Source organism: Schistocerca gregaria, chromosome 2 (assembly GCF_023897955.1).
Source record: "Schistocerca gregaria isolate iqSchGreg1 chromosome 2, iqSchGreg1.2, whole genome shotgun sequence".
Lineage (NCBI taxonomy): Eukaryota > Metazoa > Arthropoda > Insecta > Orthoptera > Acrididae > Schistocerca > Schistocerca gregaria.
In genome coordinates this window covers 275,825,037-275,846,905 of record NC_064921.1, presented here as the reverse complement: position 1 = coordinate 275,846,905, position 21,869 = coordinate 275,825,037, and the positions used below count along the sequence as shown (strand labels likewise).

The following is a 21,869-nucleotide window of genomic DNA, read 5'->3' as shown; positions in this document are numbered from 1 at the left end:
AAACATAGAAACAAAGGGATGATGATGTTAATAAAATACATATGAAGCAGACAGGTAAAATAATAGACAGACAATTAAAAAACACGGCGACAGTCTGGCTTCCGTTCGCACGAGACATAAAATTCACAGTCAGCGACATCATGATTTCTGTTGGCAACACTTTGGAAAGACAAACAACACTGAACATTCACTTCAACACTGCACTAAAAAGTTGGCAAAAATGACATACCACAGCCGAGGGCAGCTGGGAGGGAGGGGGGGGGGGTGGAACTGGACAGATGATGGGAAAATAAAGAAAGGGGAAGGAAAGGAAAAACGAAGGGGGGGAAAGGAGCCGATGGAGGACGAGGACCCATAAGAGGGGGGGGGGGGGGCGGATGCTGGGCAGACGCGACAGGGAGTGGGGAAAAGCAGAGGAGGGGAATACACAAGTACCCGGAGGGGGGGAGAAGGGAGGTAGGGAGAGGGTAGGCGGGGAGAAAACAGGATGGACGGGGGGCAAGAGGGAACCCAGGGCAATGACAGAGGAAAGGAGGGGGGCGGGGGAGTGAGGATCAGAGTTGACAGTTGTTGTTCGTTCGGGTTTTCATTTCAGTCACAGTACCAATTGTCGACTTGAGCTGCTTTAGAAAGGATTAAATGTCCTTGATTGATATGTTACTTAAGTGACATCCAATGACTAGTCGACGCTTAAAGTCATGGGGCTGTCCTGACTTATCCATCCCGCCGTTGCTGCTAGTCAACTGACAATAAAGTACACTCTGCCTTCTTTTATACTAGCAAGGCGGCCTCTAATGACATGTTGTAGTCAGCTGGGCATTACATATGAGTGTCTGGATGCTTTTGATCATAAAGTGTGTACCGAAGTCTGTTTTACAAGTGAAGTACGAACTTAAAAGTGCGAGAGCCGAGTTGCGAATAATGATTATAGGCCGCGTTGCGAACGAATACTTGAGGCCCTATAACCGGCATTACTAATGAAACTGCAACGAGTGAAATGGTATTTACAGTGGCGAAGTAATTATTCAGTTGTGTACAATAACATTCTGCCTGCGAGTATCATAGCGAAGTTGACGAACAGCAGACGCGCGACGACAGTGACCAGTAGACTTGGCCGGCCGGGGTGGCCGAGCGGTTCTAGGCGCTACAGTCTCGAACCGCGCGACCGCTACGGTAGCAGGTTCGAATCCTGCCTCGGACATGGATGTGTGTGATGTCCTTAGGTTAGTTAGGTTTAAGTAGTTCTGAGTTCTAGTGATCAGTGCCATTTGAAACATTTTTGAGTAGACTTGTAATATCTGTCATTTCGAGCAAAGTTTTTAAACTGTGAACAGTGTGATCGTAATCGCGTGCCTTGCTCTCGGAAGATATGACAATTATGTACCTGAATTTAATGATGGCCATTCATACGAGTCAACAACACCCATTATCGGGTTGTGAGTTACAGAAGCTAGTAAACCTGATGAACACAGGAGAAGGAGAGAATCAGCAAGGTGACACAACGTGCGGGACCCACTGTTATAAAGAGTGAACCCGAACTCAGGTTGTTCACAGGGATTTTCTGGTGCATTGGATCCATGGTCTCTGCCATCTCATTATAGAAAATACCACTGTACAACTTCCGAAAGGACAGTTAAGAAAATGTTCCGGGCTGTTATGCAGTGTTGGAATGGATTTTACATTTAAACCCAATCCTTCGTCCCCAGTAGCGCGTCCGTCAGTAGCGAGCCAGGTTGTGACTCGGACCCTCAAAGAAGTTCGATCCCCTTTGAAACTTTCCTGCGCAGATTGGGACGAAACGCTGGTTTTAAATGTGAAATCCATTTAACTACGGCAAAACAGCGCGGAATATTTTATTAACTGTGACATTTCCGTCAGTGAAAGATTACATTTTACAACCTCCAAAATATTGTCGGTGGATTTCAGGTTCACCCATTATATCGCACGTTTGCACCTGGGATTCTACGTGCCCAGTAAAGTCAGGATTCTCGTATTCAGAATGGTTGTGGCCACGAGCAGTGCTCAGAATCGGAACTCGTATTGCCGCCCGAGTATTTACAACTGGCACAAACATATTGTAAATGACTTAGCTCAAAGCTGGCATTTGATAGTTTATGTCATGTGTGCGACGTGATTGAAATACTGTAAGCCGGCCGCGGTGGTCTCGCGGTTAAGGCGCTCAGTCCGGAACCGCGTGACTGCTACGGTAGCAGGTTCGAATCCTGCCTCGGGAATGGATGTGTGTGATGTCCTTAGGTTAGTTAGGTTTAAGTAGTTCTAAGTTCTAGGGGACTGATGACCTCAGATGTTTAGTCCCATAGTGCTCAGAGCCATTTGAACCATTTGAACCAAATACTGTAAACATGGGGGCTAGAAAATTATTTGTAATTCTTCATCATACGCTTCCTACTAAAACCAACCTTACAGACTTGTAGCATTGGCTAGAGTCGTGCAGTGATGATGATGTTTGGTTTGTGGGGCGCTCAGCTGTGCGGTCATCAACGCCCGTTCAAAGTCCCAATTTTTACACAGTTCATTTTCTTTTCACAATCCAATATAGTCGCTCTCACAAATGATGTTGATGATGAAATGATGAGGACAACACAAACATCCGGGCAGAGAAAATCCCCAACCCGGCCGGGAATCGAACCTGGGACCCCGTGATCCAGAGACAGCAACACTAGCCCCTAGACCACGCGCTGCGGACATGGTCGTGCAGTGGAAACCATATCAGGACTGGCGAGAAACAGATTATTTATGGAAGACTGCAAATGATGATTTATAACACTGTTGTATTTCACATCTTCCTTCTTGGAATACAACCACCAGATAACTGAGGACGTAGTTTGCAACTGCTACTGTGAGATGAAGAGGTTGACAGAGCAGAGGAATTTGTGGCGGGCCGCATCAAGCCACTCAGTAGACGGGCGCCACAAAAACGAAAAAAACAAAAAAGCATCAGATCTTTCGCGTTGCCTTCTGTAATAACCAGGGAGGCTCTGCTGAACATCATATACGGCATATGAGACCTGAGGGTCTCCCGGCGTATACGATGTTCAAATCACTTACGAGAATTCAGCCAGGCGATGTCGTCGACAGCCGCCGATATTCCCACAGCAGCTCACCCTGCCGTTCGTGTCCCTGCCGAAATATCGACGGCTGTCGATGACCTCATCCGGCCGCAATCCATTGAGTGATTTGAACATCTACAGCGTAATCTCACCGTCACAACCAGAGTGTATCTTTAAATGCGAGAGTCGAGCACACGTTCTCTTGAGGGCGAAGTATACTGGCAAGACAATAGTCATGGTATAACAGTGAGCTTGTTGCTTTTAACCAGGTAATTAGCTTGCATTTTTCTATTTTTCAATTTCGGCATCCACGTGCTCAGTGTTAAAGAATAAGTTATAGCGTCTCTATTGAACTCCTCTGCTGATAAAAGGTATAAAGAGAAATGTGCTTCAAAAAAGCAGTCGTTCCTTCTCCATCATTGTGCTCCTATATCAACTGCACCACAGACTGTCACCAACTCTGTTTTACAAGATGTATTGACTTCGAGGTCCACATTTTGGCATGTGTCAGGTACGCCACGATTTTGCAGTTGCTTGTACCAGCTGTTTTTCTCCAGTCTCTGTACATTTACTCACCCAAATACATCGTCTGTATCCGAAGAATGATAAAACATCTGTCGCAACACTTAACGCATCGGCTCACTCTCCCTTCCCTCTTCGCCACCCACTCCCTCACAGTTTGTTGTGAAGGTATCAAGTATCCACGTATGATTCACGAGATCATACCTATCACATGCAGTGCACGCTGGTTTGGTGTATAAATCTACTGATGAATTGCACTAAATAATGCAATAATTAACTAAAACTTCCTGGCAGGTTAAACTTGGGTGCAGGATAGGTACTCGAACTCTGTACGTTTCTCTTTCGCTCGCACTTCCTCTACCGACTGATCTATCCAGCCACACATCTTTACATCTGCCAGTTTCTCTCCCTTACCACCCAAAAACTGTGAGATTGGTTCGTGAGTCGTGTGTCGGTAGCTCAGCGAGTAGGGCAATTGCAGTTCGAGTCCGTCTAGCTCAAGCAGTTTTAATCTGGCCGGAAGTTTCAAAACAGTAAACACTCCACTGCAAAGTGAAAATTTATTCTGGAAATATGTCATACGCCAGATACTTATTCGTATTAGTTTGACACATCTCTTGCGAAAAGTTTGAGTTTTGCACTTTTATCTCCTCAGCGTACATCAATTAAGAACGTACATGAAGCGTGTTAAAATTATTATTGAAGACAAAATGAAGGAGAAAATGAAATCTGGATGTCTGTATATAATATCAAGTTAGTTACTTTGCTCAAGGTCTCGCTCCACGAAATGTTAGCTGCTAACGATGGCATATGTCCTCATCCCACGAGATGGTGTACAGACGTTTGTGATTAATTCAGGACTTGGCAGGCAGACAATTTGTTGATCAGACACTACACTGCACTGCGATATATCTATTTCCTGCACTGCACTATATCTATTTCCGTTACCAGTGAAATAATGACGTTGAGAATTTCTTTTAGCAGTAGGATTCAAACCGCCACCGCACTAGCTTTGGTTAGGAACGTCTATTGCGGAGTCTGGCTTCGATTTACTTATTTACACTACTGGCCATTAAAATTGCTACACCAAGAAGAAATGCAGATGATAAACGGGTATTCATTGGACAAATATATTGTACTAGAACTGACACGTGATTACATTTTCACACAATTTGGTTGCATAGATCCTGAGAAATCTGTACCCAGAACAACCACCTCTGGCCGTAATAACGGCCTTGATGCGCCTGGGCATTGAGTCAAACAGAGCTTGGATGGCGTGTACAGGTACAACTGCCCATGTAGCTTCAACACGATATCACAGTTCATCAAGAGTAGTGACCGGCGTATTGTGACGAGCCAGTTGCTCAGCCACCATTGACAAGACGTTTTCAATTGGTGAGAGATCTGGAGAATGTGCTAGCCATTGCAGCAGTCGAACATTTTCTGTATCCAGAGCCTGCAAATTGCGGTCGTGCATTATCCTGCTGAAGGGATCGAATGAAGGGTAGAGCCACGGGTCGTAGCAAACCTGAAATGTAACGTCCACTGTTCAAAGTGCCGTCGCTGCGAACAAGAGGTGACCGAGACGTGTAACCAATGGCACCCCGTACCATCACGCCGGGTGATACGCCAGTATGGCAATGACGAATACATGCTTCCAATGTGCGTTCACCGCGATGTCGCCAAACACGGATGCGACCATCATGATGCTGTAAACAGAACCTGGATTCATCCGAAAAAAATGACGTTTTGCCATTTGTGCACCCAGGTTCGTCGTTGAGTACACCATCGCAAGCGCTCCTGTCTGTGATGCAGCTTCAAGGGTGACCGCAGTCATGCTCCGAGCTGATAGTCCATGATGCTGCAAACGTCGTCGCACTGTTCGTGCAGATGGTTGTTGTCTTGCAAACGTCCCCATCTGTTGACTCAGGGATCGAGACGTGGCTGCACGATCCGTTACAACCATCTGGATAAGATGCCTGTCATCTCGACTGCAAGTGATATGAGGCCGTAGGGATCCAGCACAGCGTTCTGTATTACGCTCCTGAACCCACCAATTCCATATTCTACTAACAGTCATTGGATCTCGACCACCGTGAGCAGCAATGTTGCGATACGATAAACCGCAATCGCGATAGGTTACAATCAAAGTCCGAAATGTGATGGTACGCATTTCTCCTTCTGTCACGAGGCATCACAACAACGTTTCACCAGGCAACGCCGGTCAACTGCTGTTTGTGTATGAGAAATTGGTTGTAATCTTTCCTCATGTCAGCACGTTGTACGTGCCGCAACCGGCGCCAAACTTGTGTGAATGCTCTGAAAAAGCTAATAATTTGAATATCACAGCATCTTCTTCCTGTCGGTTAAATTTCGTGTCTGTAGCACGTCATCTTCGTGGTGTAGCAATTTTAATGGCCAGTAGTGTACGTACACCTGAAGTTTGCAGTAACGAAAATGAATGTATCCGAAGCTTATTAGACAATCACAGGCAGATCCAGTAGCAATTACGTACTGCATTTTTGAGTGTATTTTCGTATTTTCCTAATCGGTTCCTGTTTGGCCATCTGGACAAAGTGAATTTCATTTGGTAGCCAGTGTTCATTGATGACAGCATATGGTCTCCCTTCATTGCTAGTATTTCTCACAAGTGGTGGATAACATTGTAAAAGACGAAACAAGTACTTGGTTAAGACAGTGAGTTATGCTCGCAGTAAATCTTTTCTGTCGTATCGAGGGCCCTCCGATGTTACAGAACGTGAGGAATACAAATGTGACACGTGTTATGCAGACATTAAATTCTGTTATTATTCCGTACGCCACCTCAGTGTTAGCAGAAATGAAGTCATGGAGAACTGGGAACTGTAAATCATCATTAAGCACACAACGAAGCAATTAGTGGCGTTATGTTGTTATTCGTCATTTTCCAGACTTGTACAATAACTGCGAGCAAATGTCTTCGATGATAAATCCTGGTATCTCATCAAAAATTTTCATTAATTCTGTTGCATCTTCATTTGTTTCATCTCCATTGACTCAATTAATCTCGTTTCAGTGCATTTCATTTAAATGAATTTTGATGTACAGGGTTTACATAAAGTCCAAGAACACTTTCAATTATTTATTGCACAGAACTAAACATTGTACAGATGTCATACATATTGCATTTTGAAGAGAAGTTCTGAAAGTTTTTTTTTTTTTTTTTTAGAAACGTTCGATATGCGAACCATGAATGACCCGGCAGATGTCAATACGGTAATCGAATTCCTGCCATACCCGTCCCAGCATGGCATCGTCGACTGTGGCAGTCACTTCCCGTATTCTCTCCCGGAGCTCTGCTACATCACGTGGTAGAGGTGGTACATACACCAGATCTTTAATGTGTCCCCACAGAAAAAAGTCTTACGGAGTGAGATCTGATGATTGGGGAGGCCATTTCGAACTCCAACACACAGAAAACTCTCTCCGCACCTGAACTCACCATGTTTGCGACTGGCGCTGGTTATCGGCAAATTTCCAAACTACGCTGTAGCGGTATGCCTGAAAAAAAACAAAAAACTTTCAGAGTTTCCCATTAAAATGACAAGTGTGATATCTATACAATGTTTGGTTCTTGTGCAATAAATAATTGAAAGTGTTCCCGGACTTTATGTACACCCTGTATTAAGTGATCAGGAATGATTGGGCGTATGAGTCATAGAAAATCAGTTCATTGTGGTGAGGCACAAGTATTTGTAAAGATTCAGTACCAAGAATGATGCAAGTGACTGAAACGATATTTATACATTAGATTAAGTCATGGCAACACAAAAATTGTTAAGGTTGCATAACTTTTTATGACCTCTGAATCTGAGAATTCAGTATGGCGTAAAGCCTCTCTGTTCACCCTGTCTGCTTGTAACTCACTAAAGTGTCAAATGTGTTACTGCAGTACTGAATAAATTGCAGACCAATTATATTCTAGACTCATTGTGCCACATGAGCCGGCACTGTACTGTTGAAATAAGACGTGAGAAGTACTTGAAGGAGAAGCGATACCAAGGGCTCTAACAAACGCTTCCAGAGCTGTCGTTTGCGGTTCAGATCGCCATCAATATGTAGGATTATCCGCCACAAACTATAGCTAATGGTATTGAAAAACCCTTGGCTTTTTTATGCTTTCCATCTCGACAGATAACGGTAGCGTCTTATACAGCCGCTGGTGATCACTACACAACAGATGTACCGCTCTGTACACCACTAGCAGCATTCATGCATCCCGCCACTGGCCACTGTGGTTTGTGGAAAATAGAGCGATGCGGTGACTTATGTCCCAACAGTGGAGCCCACAGTAGGTGGCGTCAGCCATCGATGCTATCAGGTGCACACCACTTGCTGTGCTCCAACGTCGAGCCGAAACTGTGTACTCATATGGACGTCCTTTGATGTCCTGTGGATAAGCTGGAGGTCATCCAGTACCGCAGCCGTCCAGCGTACTGTCTACTGCTGAGGCGAAGAGGATGTGTCAGTGAGTCAGATCTGCACTGCGACGTGCTCTAAGCAAAAAGTACACTCCATTATAACACCATTTTAATGAGTGCGTTTACTTCAATATGATGATGATTAAGAGACGTAAATATTCACTGGCTGAGTATGTAATATCATTTTAGTGATTGCTGTATGAAGCAAAATTTACGGAGACTTGGCAGTATGAGTTTGAGTCATCAGTCGTCTGACTGGTTTGATGCTGCCCGCCTCGAATCGCTCTCCTGTCTCCTGTGCCAACCTTTTTATATCAGAATAACACTTGCAACCTACGTCCTCAGCTACTCAACTATTAGCTGGATGTATTCTAATCTCTGTCTTCCTCTACAGTTTTTACCCTCTACAGCTACTTCTAGTATAATGGAAATTATTCCATGATGTCTTAACAGATGTCGTATTATTTTGTCCTCCTTGTCAGTATCTTCCTTATGTTTCTTTCCTCACCGATTCTGCGGACAACCTCGTCATTCTTCTATTTATCGGCCCACCTAATTTTCAACATTCTTCTGTGGCACTACATCTAAAATGCTTCGATTCTCTTCTTCTCTCGTTTTTCCACAGTCGATGTTTCACTACCTCACAATGCTGTGCTCCAAACGTACATTCTCTTTCTTCCTCAAATTAAGACCTGTGTTTGATACTAAAAAATTTCTCTTGGCCAGGAATGTCCTTTTTTCAGTGCTAGTCTCCTTTTTATGTCCTCCTTGCTCCGTCCGTCATGGGAATTTCTTAATTCCCTCTACTTCGTGATCACCAGTCATGATGTTAAATTTCTCACTGTCCTCGTGTCTGCTACTTCTCCTTGCTTTCATTTTCTTCAATTTCATCTTAATCCATATCCTGCACTCAATAGGCTGTCCATTCTATTCAGAAGGTCCTGTAATTCTTCTTCGCTTTCACTGCGGACAACAATGTCATCAGCGAATATCTTCATTGACATCGGTTGATTCTGAATTTTAATTCCACTCTCGAACCTTCATTTTACTTCAGGCATTGCCTCATCGATGTATACTGTACATTGAACAGTAACAGTGAAAGGCTACACTCTCTTACACCTTTTTAATCCGAGCACTTCGTTCTTGTTCCCTCTTGGCTCTTGTACTCATTGAATGTTACCCACTTTTCCTATAGGCTATCCCTATTTTCCTCAGAATTTCAAACATCTTGCACGACTAGACACTAACAAACACTTTTTCCAAGACGACAAATTCTATGAGCGTCACTTCATTTTTCTTTAATCTTGCATCCTTTGTCTATCGCAACGTCAGAACTCCCACTCTGCTGTCTTTACCCCTCCTAAAGTCAAACTGATCATCATCTAACACATCTTCAATTTTCTTTTCCATTCTTCTGTGTATTATTCTTGTCACTCACATGGGTGCATGAGATGTTAAGCTGATTGTATGATAATTTCCGCGCTCTTTGGCTCTTGCAATCTTCGGAATTGTGTTGATAATGTTTTTCCGAAGGTCTCATGGTATACTGCCAGACTTGTACATTCTACACACCAACGTGAAAAGTCGTTTTGTTGCCAGCTTTCCCAATGATTTAAGAAATTCTAATGGAATATTATCTATCCCTTCTGCCTTATTCGACTGTGAGTCTTCCATAACTCTTTGAAATTCTGATTTTAATACTGAAGCCCCTACCTCTTCTACATCGACTCCTGTTTCTTCTCCTGTCACGTTATTGCACAAGTCTTCCCCCTCCTAGAGGCCTTCAGTGTACTCTTTACACCTATCTGCTCTCTCCTCTGCACTTAAAGGTAGAATTCCCGTTGCACTCTTAACGTTACCACCTTTCTTTGTAATTTCACCGAATGTTGTTTTGACCTTTCTATATGCTGAATCAGTCTTCCCGACGATCATTTCTTTTTCGATTTCTTCACGTTTTCTCTTTAGCCATTTCGCCTTAGCTTCCTTGCATTTCTGATTTATTTTATTACTGAGTGACTTGTATTTATGTATTCCAGAATTTCCCTGAACTTTTTTGTACTTCCTTCTCTCACCGAGCAACTGAAGCATTTCTTATGTCACCCATGATTTCTTCGCAGTTTCCTTCTTTGTACCTATGTTTCTCTTTCCAACTTCTGTGATTGCCGTTTTTAGAGATACCCATTCCTCTTCAACTGAACTGCCTACTGAGCTATTTATTATCGCAGTATCTATAGTCTCAGAGAACTTCAAGCGTATCTCTTCATTCTTTAGTACTTCCGTATCCCACATCTTTGCGGACTGATTCTTCCTGACTAACCTCTTAAACTTCAGCCTACTCTTCATCACTCCACCATTTCTAGTTTCCCTATCACCTTCAGACTTATGACATTCCATGGCACAACTCGTAGAACATTATCATTTCGTTTGTTATTCAATATTTTTCTCATGGTCACCTCCCACTTGGCAGTTCCCTCCCGGAGATCCGATTGAGGACTAGTCCTGAATCTTTTGTCAATGGAGAGATCATCATGACACTATATCAATTACAGGCCACATGTCTTGTGGGAACACATTCTGTGTCTTTAATGCAGAGGTTTCCGTTGCCTTCTGAATCCTCATGCCGTTGATCACAGCTGTTTTTTCGCCTTTATGGGCAGTTTCCCACCCCAAGGGCAAGAAAGTGCCCTTAGCTCATGCCCGCTCCTCGACTCTCTTTGACAAAGCAGTTGGCAGAATTTTTTCAAAATTTGAGCAGTGGCAGGATTACAGACCGTTTTGATTACTCATCAAAGACGCTACCCCTAGACCATGGGTGGCATTTATTCGTATGAATTTGCAACCACCTTGGACTGGATGCACTCGCCGAGTCGATTGGGAATAGTGTCATAAAGCTGTCGCATCCTCTGCTGACGAAAGTTGGGACACAACTGTCGTAACTGGTCATTGATATCCTCGATACTGGTAGTACGATGGAGTTGATATCCGAGTTGATCAACACGTATTCCATCGTGGTAGGGTCGGGTTGGGGATTTTCTCTGCCTGGGGACTGGGTGTTTGTGTTGTCCTCATTTCATCATCATCATCATCATTCGTGACAGTGGCTAGATTGGACTGTGTAAAAATTGGGACTTTGTACAGGCGCTGATGACCGTGCAGTTGAGGGCCCCACAAACCAAACATCATGATCATAATTGGGGATGGATCCAAGGATCTTTCCGGCCATGGGAGTACCTCAACATACCGCACATCACAATACGATCTGGTCCAACACGTATTCCATCGGGGACGGATCCAGGGATCTTGCTGGCCATGGGAGTACCTTAATATCACGCACACTGTTCATAGAGGCACGTGCTATGTGTGGGCGAACAATACCCTGTTGAAAACCGATACGTGATACTGTCACATGAGAGGGAACACAAGAGGACGCAGGATGTGGGTGACGTGAAATTGTGCTGTCAGAATTCAGTAAATCGCTACCTGCCGTGACGCAAGGAGTAACTCCACTATGCCTTTCCAGCACTCTGAAAGAATGGAAAAGCGCCCCTGTAGCCTCCATACTCGCCGACGAAGGTCATACGCGGTCGTACAGAACTGTGATTCGTTGTTGGACATTGTGTGACGCTATTCATGAGCAGTCCATGCTTCCTGGTCATAGAACTGCTCCAGACGCAGCCGTTTATGTTGTCGCGTTAATGGCAGCCTACGCATGGGATGGTAATCTCCTTATTCGCCTTATGCTAGTGTCTGGCCAACAGTGTGGGATGACACAGAATATTGCAGGGAGTCCATTACTTGTTCACAGATGGCAGGCACAAATGTGAACGGGTTTTCAATGTGCTTGGTGTACAATACTCAATACAGTGAGTCTCCCATGTCGTGATCAGACGTCGTCAGCTGGACTCTTTTGTATGCCGGCCCTCATGTTCCCACGCTCTCCAATGTCGGATCACTGTTACATCCGAATGACTCCCATATCTGGATATCGCACGATTCGACCAGCCGTCAAATGGAGACCCACAATGAGGCCCCTTTCAAACTCTGTCATACGCTAATAATGCTGACTCCCCCCCTCTCCCCCACATGATGATGCGGCATCTCCGTGTCGTTCACAGTGGTCACTCATCAAATGAACCTGTTCATGCCTCTTATATATCCTAGCAAACTTGGTAACAACAGCCGGCCGGAGTGGCTGCGCGGTTCTAGGCGCTACAGTCTGGAACCGAGCGACCGCTACGGTTGCAGGTTCGAATCCTGCCTCGGGCATGGATGTGTGCGATGTCCTTAGGTTAGTTAGGTTCAATTAGTTCTAAGTTCTAGGTGACTGATGACCTCAGAAGTTAAGTCGCATAGTGCTCAGAGCCATTTGAACCATTTGGTAACAACACAAAACACGAACTATACTGATACACTCTGGTGGTCGTTCTACCTGTCACAGAGAATAGCAACTAATCATTTACATACCCTCCGATGGTGTGTATGCGTGTGAAATTACATTGATCCGACTGTGTCACCTGTGTGATTCACTTTTTTTTTATCAGTATGTGTCTGAGAAGATACAAAAACGTATATAAAATACGGGTACTGTGTATGCAACTGATTCAACGAGATTTTCATTGCGATACACGTTTAATTTTACTCAAGTAAAACACCGCGAACAGAAGGGTTTTCTCGTCTGCTTTGTAACTTACAATAGGGCTGTGATGTCTGCATGCATTTTTCACTGTTTTCTGTTTTGACCTTGGTACTGTTCGTAAAAAGAAAAAACAATGAGAGAGACCTTTTTGCAAACATTAGCGCTCTACTGATCATTTGTGAAAACTCTTCTGTCAGTAGTCAGAGGAGTTGAATGAGAAGTGTCACTAAGAATAATGGGCGCCTACTGTACGATCCCGTATGATGCACTGTTATTAATTCTGGAAATATGCCTACTCGACTTGGAAATCAGTAAAAGGCGCCCCTTCATTGGTTAAGGAATGAAAACCAAATGGAAGTTCGAAGGATAGCTGTAACTCAGACCAATACGAAAATCGTTATGGAAGACCGCATGTTACAACTATGGCAAAATCAACTGGACACTTCGAGCATAGGCAGAAGAACATAAGAATTTCTCCCTGACATCGTTTATTTTTTGGTTTTCTGGACGTCCCCAGACAGCCATCTCAGCAGTGAAACGTCAATTGCGACGATACGAACTTAATTACAACACAACTCCCAGTCCTCGAGCGAAGATAATCATCATCCCCGGCGGGAATCGAACCTGGGCCTCTTCGGTGACGATTTCGCGGCGCTGACCGCGCAGCTACTTAGACGGCCTAGATACGTATTAATAAATGAACAGGAACAGAACAGAATATATAGCACCAAGTAGTATTACTAGTAGGGTAATAAGTTAAGGGGTTTACAGTAGTTTGTGGTGGTAATATTTATAATTACCAGAAATAAATAATTACTGTATGCACTTTCTCATCAAAAGTATCTGGAAACCCTTACGTAATGCGGAATCGACTGTTGGATGGCACGAGATGCGGACAAGCCAGTACAAAAGGAGGCGGGGAGTATTGTCTCGGCAGTAAAGAAGTAGTAACAGCAGCATGGGTTGGAGACGTTCATTATACCATGATGACAAAGCACCATGTCATGAGGCAGCATCCGTGAGGCAATGGTTTGTGGACAGTAACGTTCCTGAAATGGACTAGCTCCCCAGAGTATCAACTTGAAACCAGTGGAACAACTTTGGAATGAGTTAGAAAATTGAGTTCGCTCCAGAACCTCTTAAAGAAGAAAATGCCGCCATGCCTCTACAGCCATTCAGACACACCGTTGAAAATGCCCACAGTGGAATTCAAGCCAACATATCTACACTATGGGCCATTAAAATAGCTACACCACGAAGATGACGTACTACAGACGCGAAATTTAACCGACAGGAAGAATATGTTGTGATATGCAAATGATTAGCTTTTCAGTGCATTCACACAAGGTTGGTGCCGGTGGCGACACCTACAATGTGCTGACATGAGGAAAGTTTCCAACCGATTTCTCATACACAAACAGCAGTTGACCGGCGTTGCCTGGTGAAATGTTGTTGTGATGCCTCGTGTAAGGAGGAGAAATGCGATCCATCACGTTTCCGACATTGATAAAGGTTGGATTGAAGCCTATCGCGATTGCAGTTTATCGTATCGCGACATTGCTGCTCGCGTTGGTCGACATCCAATGACTGTTAGCAGAATATGGAATCGGTGGATTCAGAAGGGTAATACGGAACGCCGTGCTGGATCCCAACGGCCTCGTGTCACCAGCAGTCGAGATGACAGGCATCTTATCCGCATGGTTGTAACGGATCGTGCAGCCACGTCTCGATCCCTGAGTCAACACATGGGGACGTTTGCAAGACATCAACTATCTGCAAGAACAGTTCGACGACGTTTGCAGCATCTTGGACTATCAGCTCGGAGACCATGGCTGCAGTTATCCCTTGACGATGCATCATAGACAGGAGCGCCTGCGATGGTGTACTCAACGACGAAACTGGGCGCACAAATAGCAAAACGTCATTTTTCGGAAGAATCCAGGTTCTGTTCACAGCATCATGATGGCTGCATCCGTGTTTGGCGACATCGCGGAGAACGCACATTGGAAGCGTGTATTCGTCATCGCCATACTGGCCGCATTACCCGGCGTGATGGTATGGGGTGCCATGGGTTACACGTCTCAGTCACCTCTTGTTCGCATTGACGGCACTTTGAACAGTGGACGCTACATTTCAGATGTATTACGACCTGTGGCTCTACGCTTCATTCGATCCCTGCGAAACCTTACATTTGGGAAGGATAATGCACCACCGCATGTTGCAGTTCCTGTACCGGTCTTTCTGGATGCAGAAAATGTTAGACTGCTGCCCTGACCAGCACATTCTCCAGACCTCTCACCAATGGAAAACGTCTGTTCAATGGTGGCCGAACAACTGGCTCGTCACAATATACCAGTCACTGCTCTTGATGAACTGTGGTATGGTGTTGAAGCTGCATGGACAGCTCTACCTGTACACGCCATCCAGACTCTGTTTGACTCAATGCCCGGGCATATCAAGCCGTTATTACGGCCGGTTGTTCTGGGTACTGATAGCTCGGGATCTATGCACAAAAATTGCGTGAAAATGTGATCACATGTCAGTTCTAGTATAATATACTTGTCCAATGAATACCCGTTTATCATCGGCATTTCTTCTTGGTGTAACAATTTTAATGGCCAGTAGTGTACATCTACATAGATACTCTGCAAATCACATTTAAGTGGCTTGCAGAGGGTTCATCGAACCACCTTCACAATTCTCTATTATTCCAATCCCTTATAGCGCACGGAATGATCAACACCTGTATCGTTCCGTACGAGCTCTGATTTCCTTTATTTTATCGTGGTGATCGTTTCTCCCTAAGTAGGTCGGTGTCAACAAAATATTTTCGCATTCGGAGGAGAAAGTTGGTGATTGGAATTTCGTGAGAAGATTCCATCGCAACGAAAAACGCCTTTCTTTTAATGATGTCCAGTCCAAATGCTGTATCATTTCTGTGACACTCTCTCCCATATTTCGCGATAATACAAAACGTGCTGCCTTTCCTTGAAATTTTTCGATTTACCCCGTCAGTCCTATCTGGTAAGGATCCCACACCGTGCAGCAGTATTCTAAAAGAGGACGGACAAGCGTAGTGTACGCAGTCTCCTTAGTAGGATTGTTACATTTTCTAAGTGTCCTACCAACACAACGCCGCCTTTTTTAGCCTTCAACACAACATTTTCTATGTGTTCCTTCCAATTTAAGTTGTACATAATTGTAATACCTAGGTATTTAGTTGAATTTACGGCTTTTAGGTTAGACTAATTTATCGCGTAACCGAAGTTTAACGAGTTCCTTTTAGCACTCATGTGGCTAACCTCACGCTTTTCGTTATTTAGGGTCAACTGCCACTTTTCGCACCATTCAGATATTTTTTCTAAATCTTTAGCAGTTTATTTTGATCTTCTGATGACTTTATTAGTCGATAAACGACAGCGTCATCTGCAAACAACCGAAGACGGCTGCTTAGATTGTCTCCAAAATCGTTTGTACAGATAAGGAACTGCAAAGGGTCTATAACACTCCACTGGGGAACGCCAGAAATTACTCCTGTTTTATTCGATGACTTTCCATCAGTTACTACAAACTGTGACCTCTCTGACAGGAAATCACAAATCCTGTCACATAACTGAGACGATATTCCATAAGTACGCAATTTCACTACGAGCCACTTGTGTGGTACAGTCAAAAGCCTTTCCGAAACCCAGGAATACAGAGTCAACGTGAAATCCCTTGTCAATAGCACTCGACACTTCATCTGAATAAAGAACTAGTTGTGTTTAACAGGAATAATGTTTTCTAAACCCATGTTGACTGTGTGTCAATAGACCGTTTTCTTCGAGGTAAATCATAATGTTCGAACACAATATATGTTCCAGAATCTTGCTGCATATCGACGTTAACGATACGAGCCTGTAATTGAGTGGATTACTCCTACTACCTTTCTTGAATATTGGTGTGACCTGTCCAACTTTCCAGTCTTTGGGTACGGACCTTTCGTGGAGCGAATGGTTGCATATGATTGTTAAGTATGGAGCTAATGCATCAGGATACTCCGAAAGGAACCTAATTGGTATACAGTCTGGACGTCTGGACCAGAAGACTTGTTATTATTATGTGATGATTTAAGTTGCTTCACTTCTCCGAGGATATTTAATTCTACGTTACTTGTGTTGGTACCTGTTCTCGATTCGAATTCTGGAATATTTACTTCGTCTTCTTATGTGAAGGCATTTCGGAAGGCTGTGTTTATTAACACTGCTTTGGAAGCACTGTCTTCGATAGTATCTCCATTGCTACCGCACAGAGAAGGCTTTGATTGTTTTTTGCCGCTAACATACTTCACATACGACCAGAATCTCTTTTGGTTTTCGGCCTGGTTTCGAGACGAAGTTTCGTTGTGGAAACTGTTATAAGCATTTCGCACTGAAGTCCGAGCTAAATTTCGAGCTTCCCTAAAAGACGGCCAACCTTGGGGATTTTGCGTCTGTTTAAATTTGGCATGTTTGTTTCGTTGTTTCTTTAACAGTGTTCTAACCCGTTTTTTGTACCCTGGAGGATCAGCTCCGTCGTTTGTTAATTTATTTGGTATACATCTCTGAATTATGCTGCCGATTTCTTTGAATTTCAGCCACATCTCGTCTACACTTATTAATTTGGAATGAGTGGAGATTGTCTCTCAGGAAGGCGACAAGTGAATTTTTATCTGCGTTTTTGAATAGGTATATTTTTCACTTATTTTTCGAGGATTACAGTATTCAATTTCGCAACGACAACCCTGTTTTCACTAATCCCTGAATCGGTTTTAATGCTCGTTATTAACTCAGGATGATTCGATGCTAAGAGGTCAAGTGTGTTTTCACAACCGTTTGCTATTCGCGTGGGCTCATGAACTAAGTGCTCGAAATAATTTTGAGAGAATGCATTTAGCACGATTTCGGATGATATTTTATGCGTACCTCCGGAATTAAACATGTATTTTCGCCAACATATCGATGGTAAATTAAAGTCACCACCAACTATTATCGTATGAGTCAGGTACGTGTTTGAAATGATACTCAAGTTTTCTTTGAACCTTTCAGCAACTGCATCATCTGAATTGGGAGGTCGGTAAAAGGATCCAATTATTATTTTATTCCGGTTGCCAACAATGATCTCTGCCAGTACTAACTCACAGGAAGTATCTGCTTCAATTTCGCGACAAGTTAAGCTACTTGTAAAAGCAACAAAGACGCCACCGCCAACGCGTTTAGCCTATCCTTTCGGTACACCGTTAGGTTCTACGCAAAAATTTTGGGTGAGCTTATATCCGGCTTTAGCCAGCTTTCAGTGCCTATAACCATTTGAGCATCAGTGCTTTCTATTAGCCCTTGGGACTCTGGTACTTTACCAATACAGCTCCCCGGTTTGTCTGGCAAACAGGTTCCAGGTGCTGTCTGTGACTGACACTGTCGCTGAGTCAGATGCTGTCGCCTGTCCTGTTTCAGAGGAAACCACTCAGCCTGCAAGATCCGGGCAATCACTGAGAGTGGGATTGTTGGTAGTTGCGAGCTCCAACTTTATACGCGTTATGGGGCCCTTTAGGGACTTGTCTGACAAGAAGGGTAAGAAAACATATGTGCTCTCCGTGTGCATACCGGGCGGAGTCATTCGAGATGTAGAAAGGATCCTTCCGGATGCCATGAAGAGCACTGGGTGCGGCCAACTACAGTTGGTTGCTCACGTCGGTACCAATGATACGTGTCACTTTGGATCAGAAGAGATTCTCTCTGGTTTCGAGCGGCTAACAGAAGTGGTAAATGCTGCCGGTCTGGCTTGCTAGATGAAATCAGAGCTGACCATTTGCAGCACAGTCGACAGGACCGATTGCGGACCTCTGGTACAGAGCTGAGTGGAGGGTCTGAATCAGAGGCTCAGACGGTTCTGCGACCGTGTAGGCTGCAGATTCCTAGACTTGAGTCAATGGGTGGTTGGGTTTCGGGTTCCGCTGATTAGGTCAGGTGTCCACTACACGCAGGGGGCGGCTACATGGGTAGGAGGGGCTGTGTAATGTGGACTGGGCGGTATTTTATGTTAGAGGGTCTCGGGAAAACACAAGAAGGGCTTAGTCACAAAGGGTGAAGGCTGAACACTAGAAGAACGTAGATACAGGAACCATTGGTACAACAGTTGTAAATTGTCGTAGCTGTATTGGTAAAGTACCAGAGTCCCAAGGGCTAATAGAAAGCACTGATGCTCAAATGGTTATAGGCACTGAAAGCTGGCTAAAGCCGGATATAAGCTCACCCAAAATTTTTGCGTAGAACCTAACGGTGTACCGAAAGGATAGGCTAAACGCGTTGGCGGTGGCGTCTTTGTTGCTTTTACAAGTAGCTTAACTTGTCGCGAAATTGAAGCAGATACTTCCTGTGAGTTAGTACTGGCAGAGATCATTGTTGGCAACCGGAATAAAATAATAATTGGATCCTTTTACCGACCTCCCAATTCAGATGATGCAGTTGCTGAAAGGTTCAAAGAAAACTTGAGTATCATTTCAAACACGTACCTGACTCATACGATAATAGTTGGTGGTGACTTTAATTTACCATCGATATGTTGGCGAAAATACATGTTTAATTCCGGAGGTACGCATAAAATATCATCCGAAATCGTGCTAAATGCATTCTCTCAAAATTATTTCGAGCACTTAGTTCATGAGCCCACGCGAATAGCAAACGGTTGTGAAAACACACTTGACCTCTTAGCATCGAATCATCCTGAGTTAATAACGAGCATTAAAACCGATTCAGGGATTAGTGAAAACAGGGTTGTCGTTGCGAAATTGAATACTGTAATCCTCGAAAAATAAGTGAAAAATATACCTATTCAAAAACGCAGATAAAAATTCACTTGTCGCCTTCCTGAGAGACAATCTCCACTCATTCCAAATTAGTAAGTGTAGACGAGATGTGGCTGAAATTCAAAGAAATAATATCGGCAGCATAATTCAGAGATGTATACCAAATAAATTAACAAACGACGGAGCTGATCCTCCAGGGTACAAAAAACGGGTTAGAACACTGTTAAAGAAACAACGAAACAAACATGCCAAATTTAAACAGACGCAAAATCCCCAAGGTTGGCCGTCTTTTAGGGAAGCTCGAAATTTAGCTCGGACTTCAGTGCGAAATGCTTATAACAGTTTCCACAACGAAACTTCGTCTCGAAACCAGGCCGAAAACCCAAAGAGATTCTGGTCGTATGTGCGGTTGCCTGGGAAGTCTTGCGCCGCCTGTGGCGCCCCAGGGCGACCTCCCACTCAACCATAGGTGAGGGGTCAGCCTCAGTGCGAGTAGTAACTGGGTTGGACGCCGGTGAGGACCGATCGGAGGACTCTGACGTGCTAGACGTCCGTTGGATCCCCATGGCCGGCCCACAACAGTAGTGCTCATCCACTGCAGCCTCAAACTGTGTAATCGAAGTCATCACAGCCTGAGGCTGAGAGCAAAGTGTCACCAACTCGGCTCGCATCAGCACACAACAACCGCAGTCCATGTACATACTAAAGACCGTGGAAAACTAAACTATGCAGCTAAACGAACTATCGGCATGTGCTGCGCAACTCTACTGTAGACTCTGTCGAAAACGCAGGAACAGTGTCTAATAATACGCATGTATTAAAAAACCTATCTACCGAAGCACTCAGGTGAAACTAAATAATTCTCCCCTGATCAGAAACTTATAATATGTCACAAAATCGGTTTACTTAACGACGCAAACGAAAACGCTATCAGATATTAAATTTACACGCAGAAACTCAAGAAACTAAACTATTAAAGCACACAGATGATATAATAAAATTCGCTCCTGGTTAGGAACTCGTAAATGTCACAAAAGCGGTTACTTCCCTGTTGCTGCGTCTGTCTCGGTCGTCTACTACTGCCTGCCAAAAGTGGCCACACTAATATGTGTCTGGATGCTTTTGTTCAGATAGTGTACATTTTTTACAATCCACAAACATGTCAGTGTACTGCCTGTATAGCTTTCCAGAGAATAGGCTGCAGTTATGAAGCTTATATAAAGAAAAGTTGAGATAAAGGAGCACAGCTGGATTCTGAGGCTCCTGTGTTCATTTCGTGCTGGGTTTTTATGGGCGTATCAGCCTGAGTAATATCTTTTGCTTGCAAAATAAAGGAATAACTGATTATCTATTTGTCAATTTCCACTTCGCTCCACTCCATTGGTAACTGTGCTTTACTATTCAGCATTCGAATGAAGACCGTTTGATCATTTTTTCAACAGTGTTACTGAAGTTATTAAGCATCACTGTATTTGCAGTAGAACCTCCCATTATTTCCATCTCGACCTGAAAATAATTTTATCTCTGTTCTTTCTTTTTCAGAATGAGCATCACTGATAAATATTCTCTGTACCATTCAGAAGAGGCAAAATACACTTTAAGGTAAGACATTTGTCTTTTATCGTAGCAGTAAAGAATGGCTGTTTCTGAGATTGTGGTTCAAACTTTCGCGGATATCGAGATGGGGAAATCTAACAGTTTCAAATAGAAAATTCTCATCCGAAATCGACTGAACTGAACATTACAAGCCAAAACAGGGAAATTTATAGTTGGCTGCAAGTAGAAACATTTTGTGATAATTGTACTCGTATTTAGTTGCGCAACGAACTTCTTCAGTATCATACACGAGACTTGTCTCATGACCTTAAAAATGGAAATTAACTGGCATCAGATCAGGTGGACAAGCTGTTCGCAAAGAAGACCAATTCTTCACATGTATCTTTCAGAGAAAGTTTGATGCAGGTTTTCGCGAACAAACTGAGGAGGGACACCAATAGGTTGAAACCACGTACATTTTGGTCAAGTAGACTGTCTTCCAATAACATGGTGAGCATGATACTCAGAAGCGCAGGGTACTATGGTGCAGTTAAGTGGGAAGGAAACAGACACGTGCCTATTAAGTAATAATGAACGATTCCAGCCACACGTTCACTGCAAATCTTCGGTGAGACTTTTCCCAGCTGTTTTTTCCTGTCAGAAAGGTCACAGTTCGTAGTAATAGACGGAAAGTCATTGAGTAAAATATAAGTGATATCCGGCGTTCCCCTAGGAAGTTTTATAGGCCCTTTGTTGTTCCTGATCTATATTATCGACAAAGGAGACAGTGTGAGTAGTCCTCTTGGATTATTTGCAGATGA

At 43.8% G+C, this 21,869-nt stretch overlaps 1 protein-coding gene across 1 annotated transcript in view; it reads left to right on the top strand.

Moving 5' to 3' along the window:
- LOC126336866 (NADP-dependent malic enzyme-like) overlaps positions 1–21,869 on the top strand; it is a 401,213-nt gene that overhangs the window by 49,285 nt on the left and 330,059 nt on the right. The window contains exon 2 of the mRNA XM_050000965.1: positions 21,055–21,114. Within this exon, the coding sequence (XP_049856922.1) occupies positions 21,055–21,114 (60 nt within the window). The remainder of the gene's footprint in view (positions 1–21,054; positions 21,115–21,869) is intronic.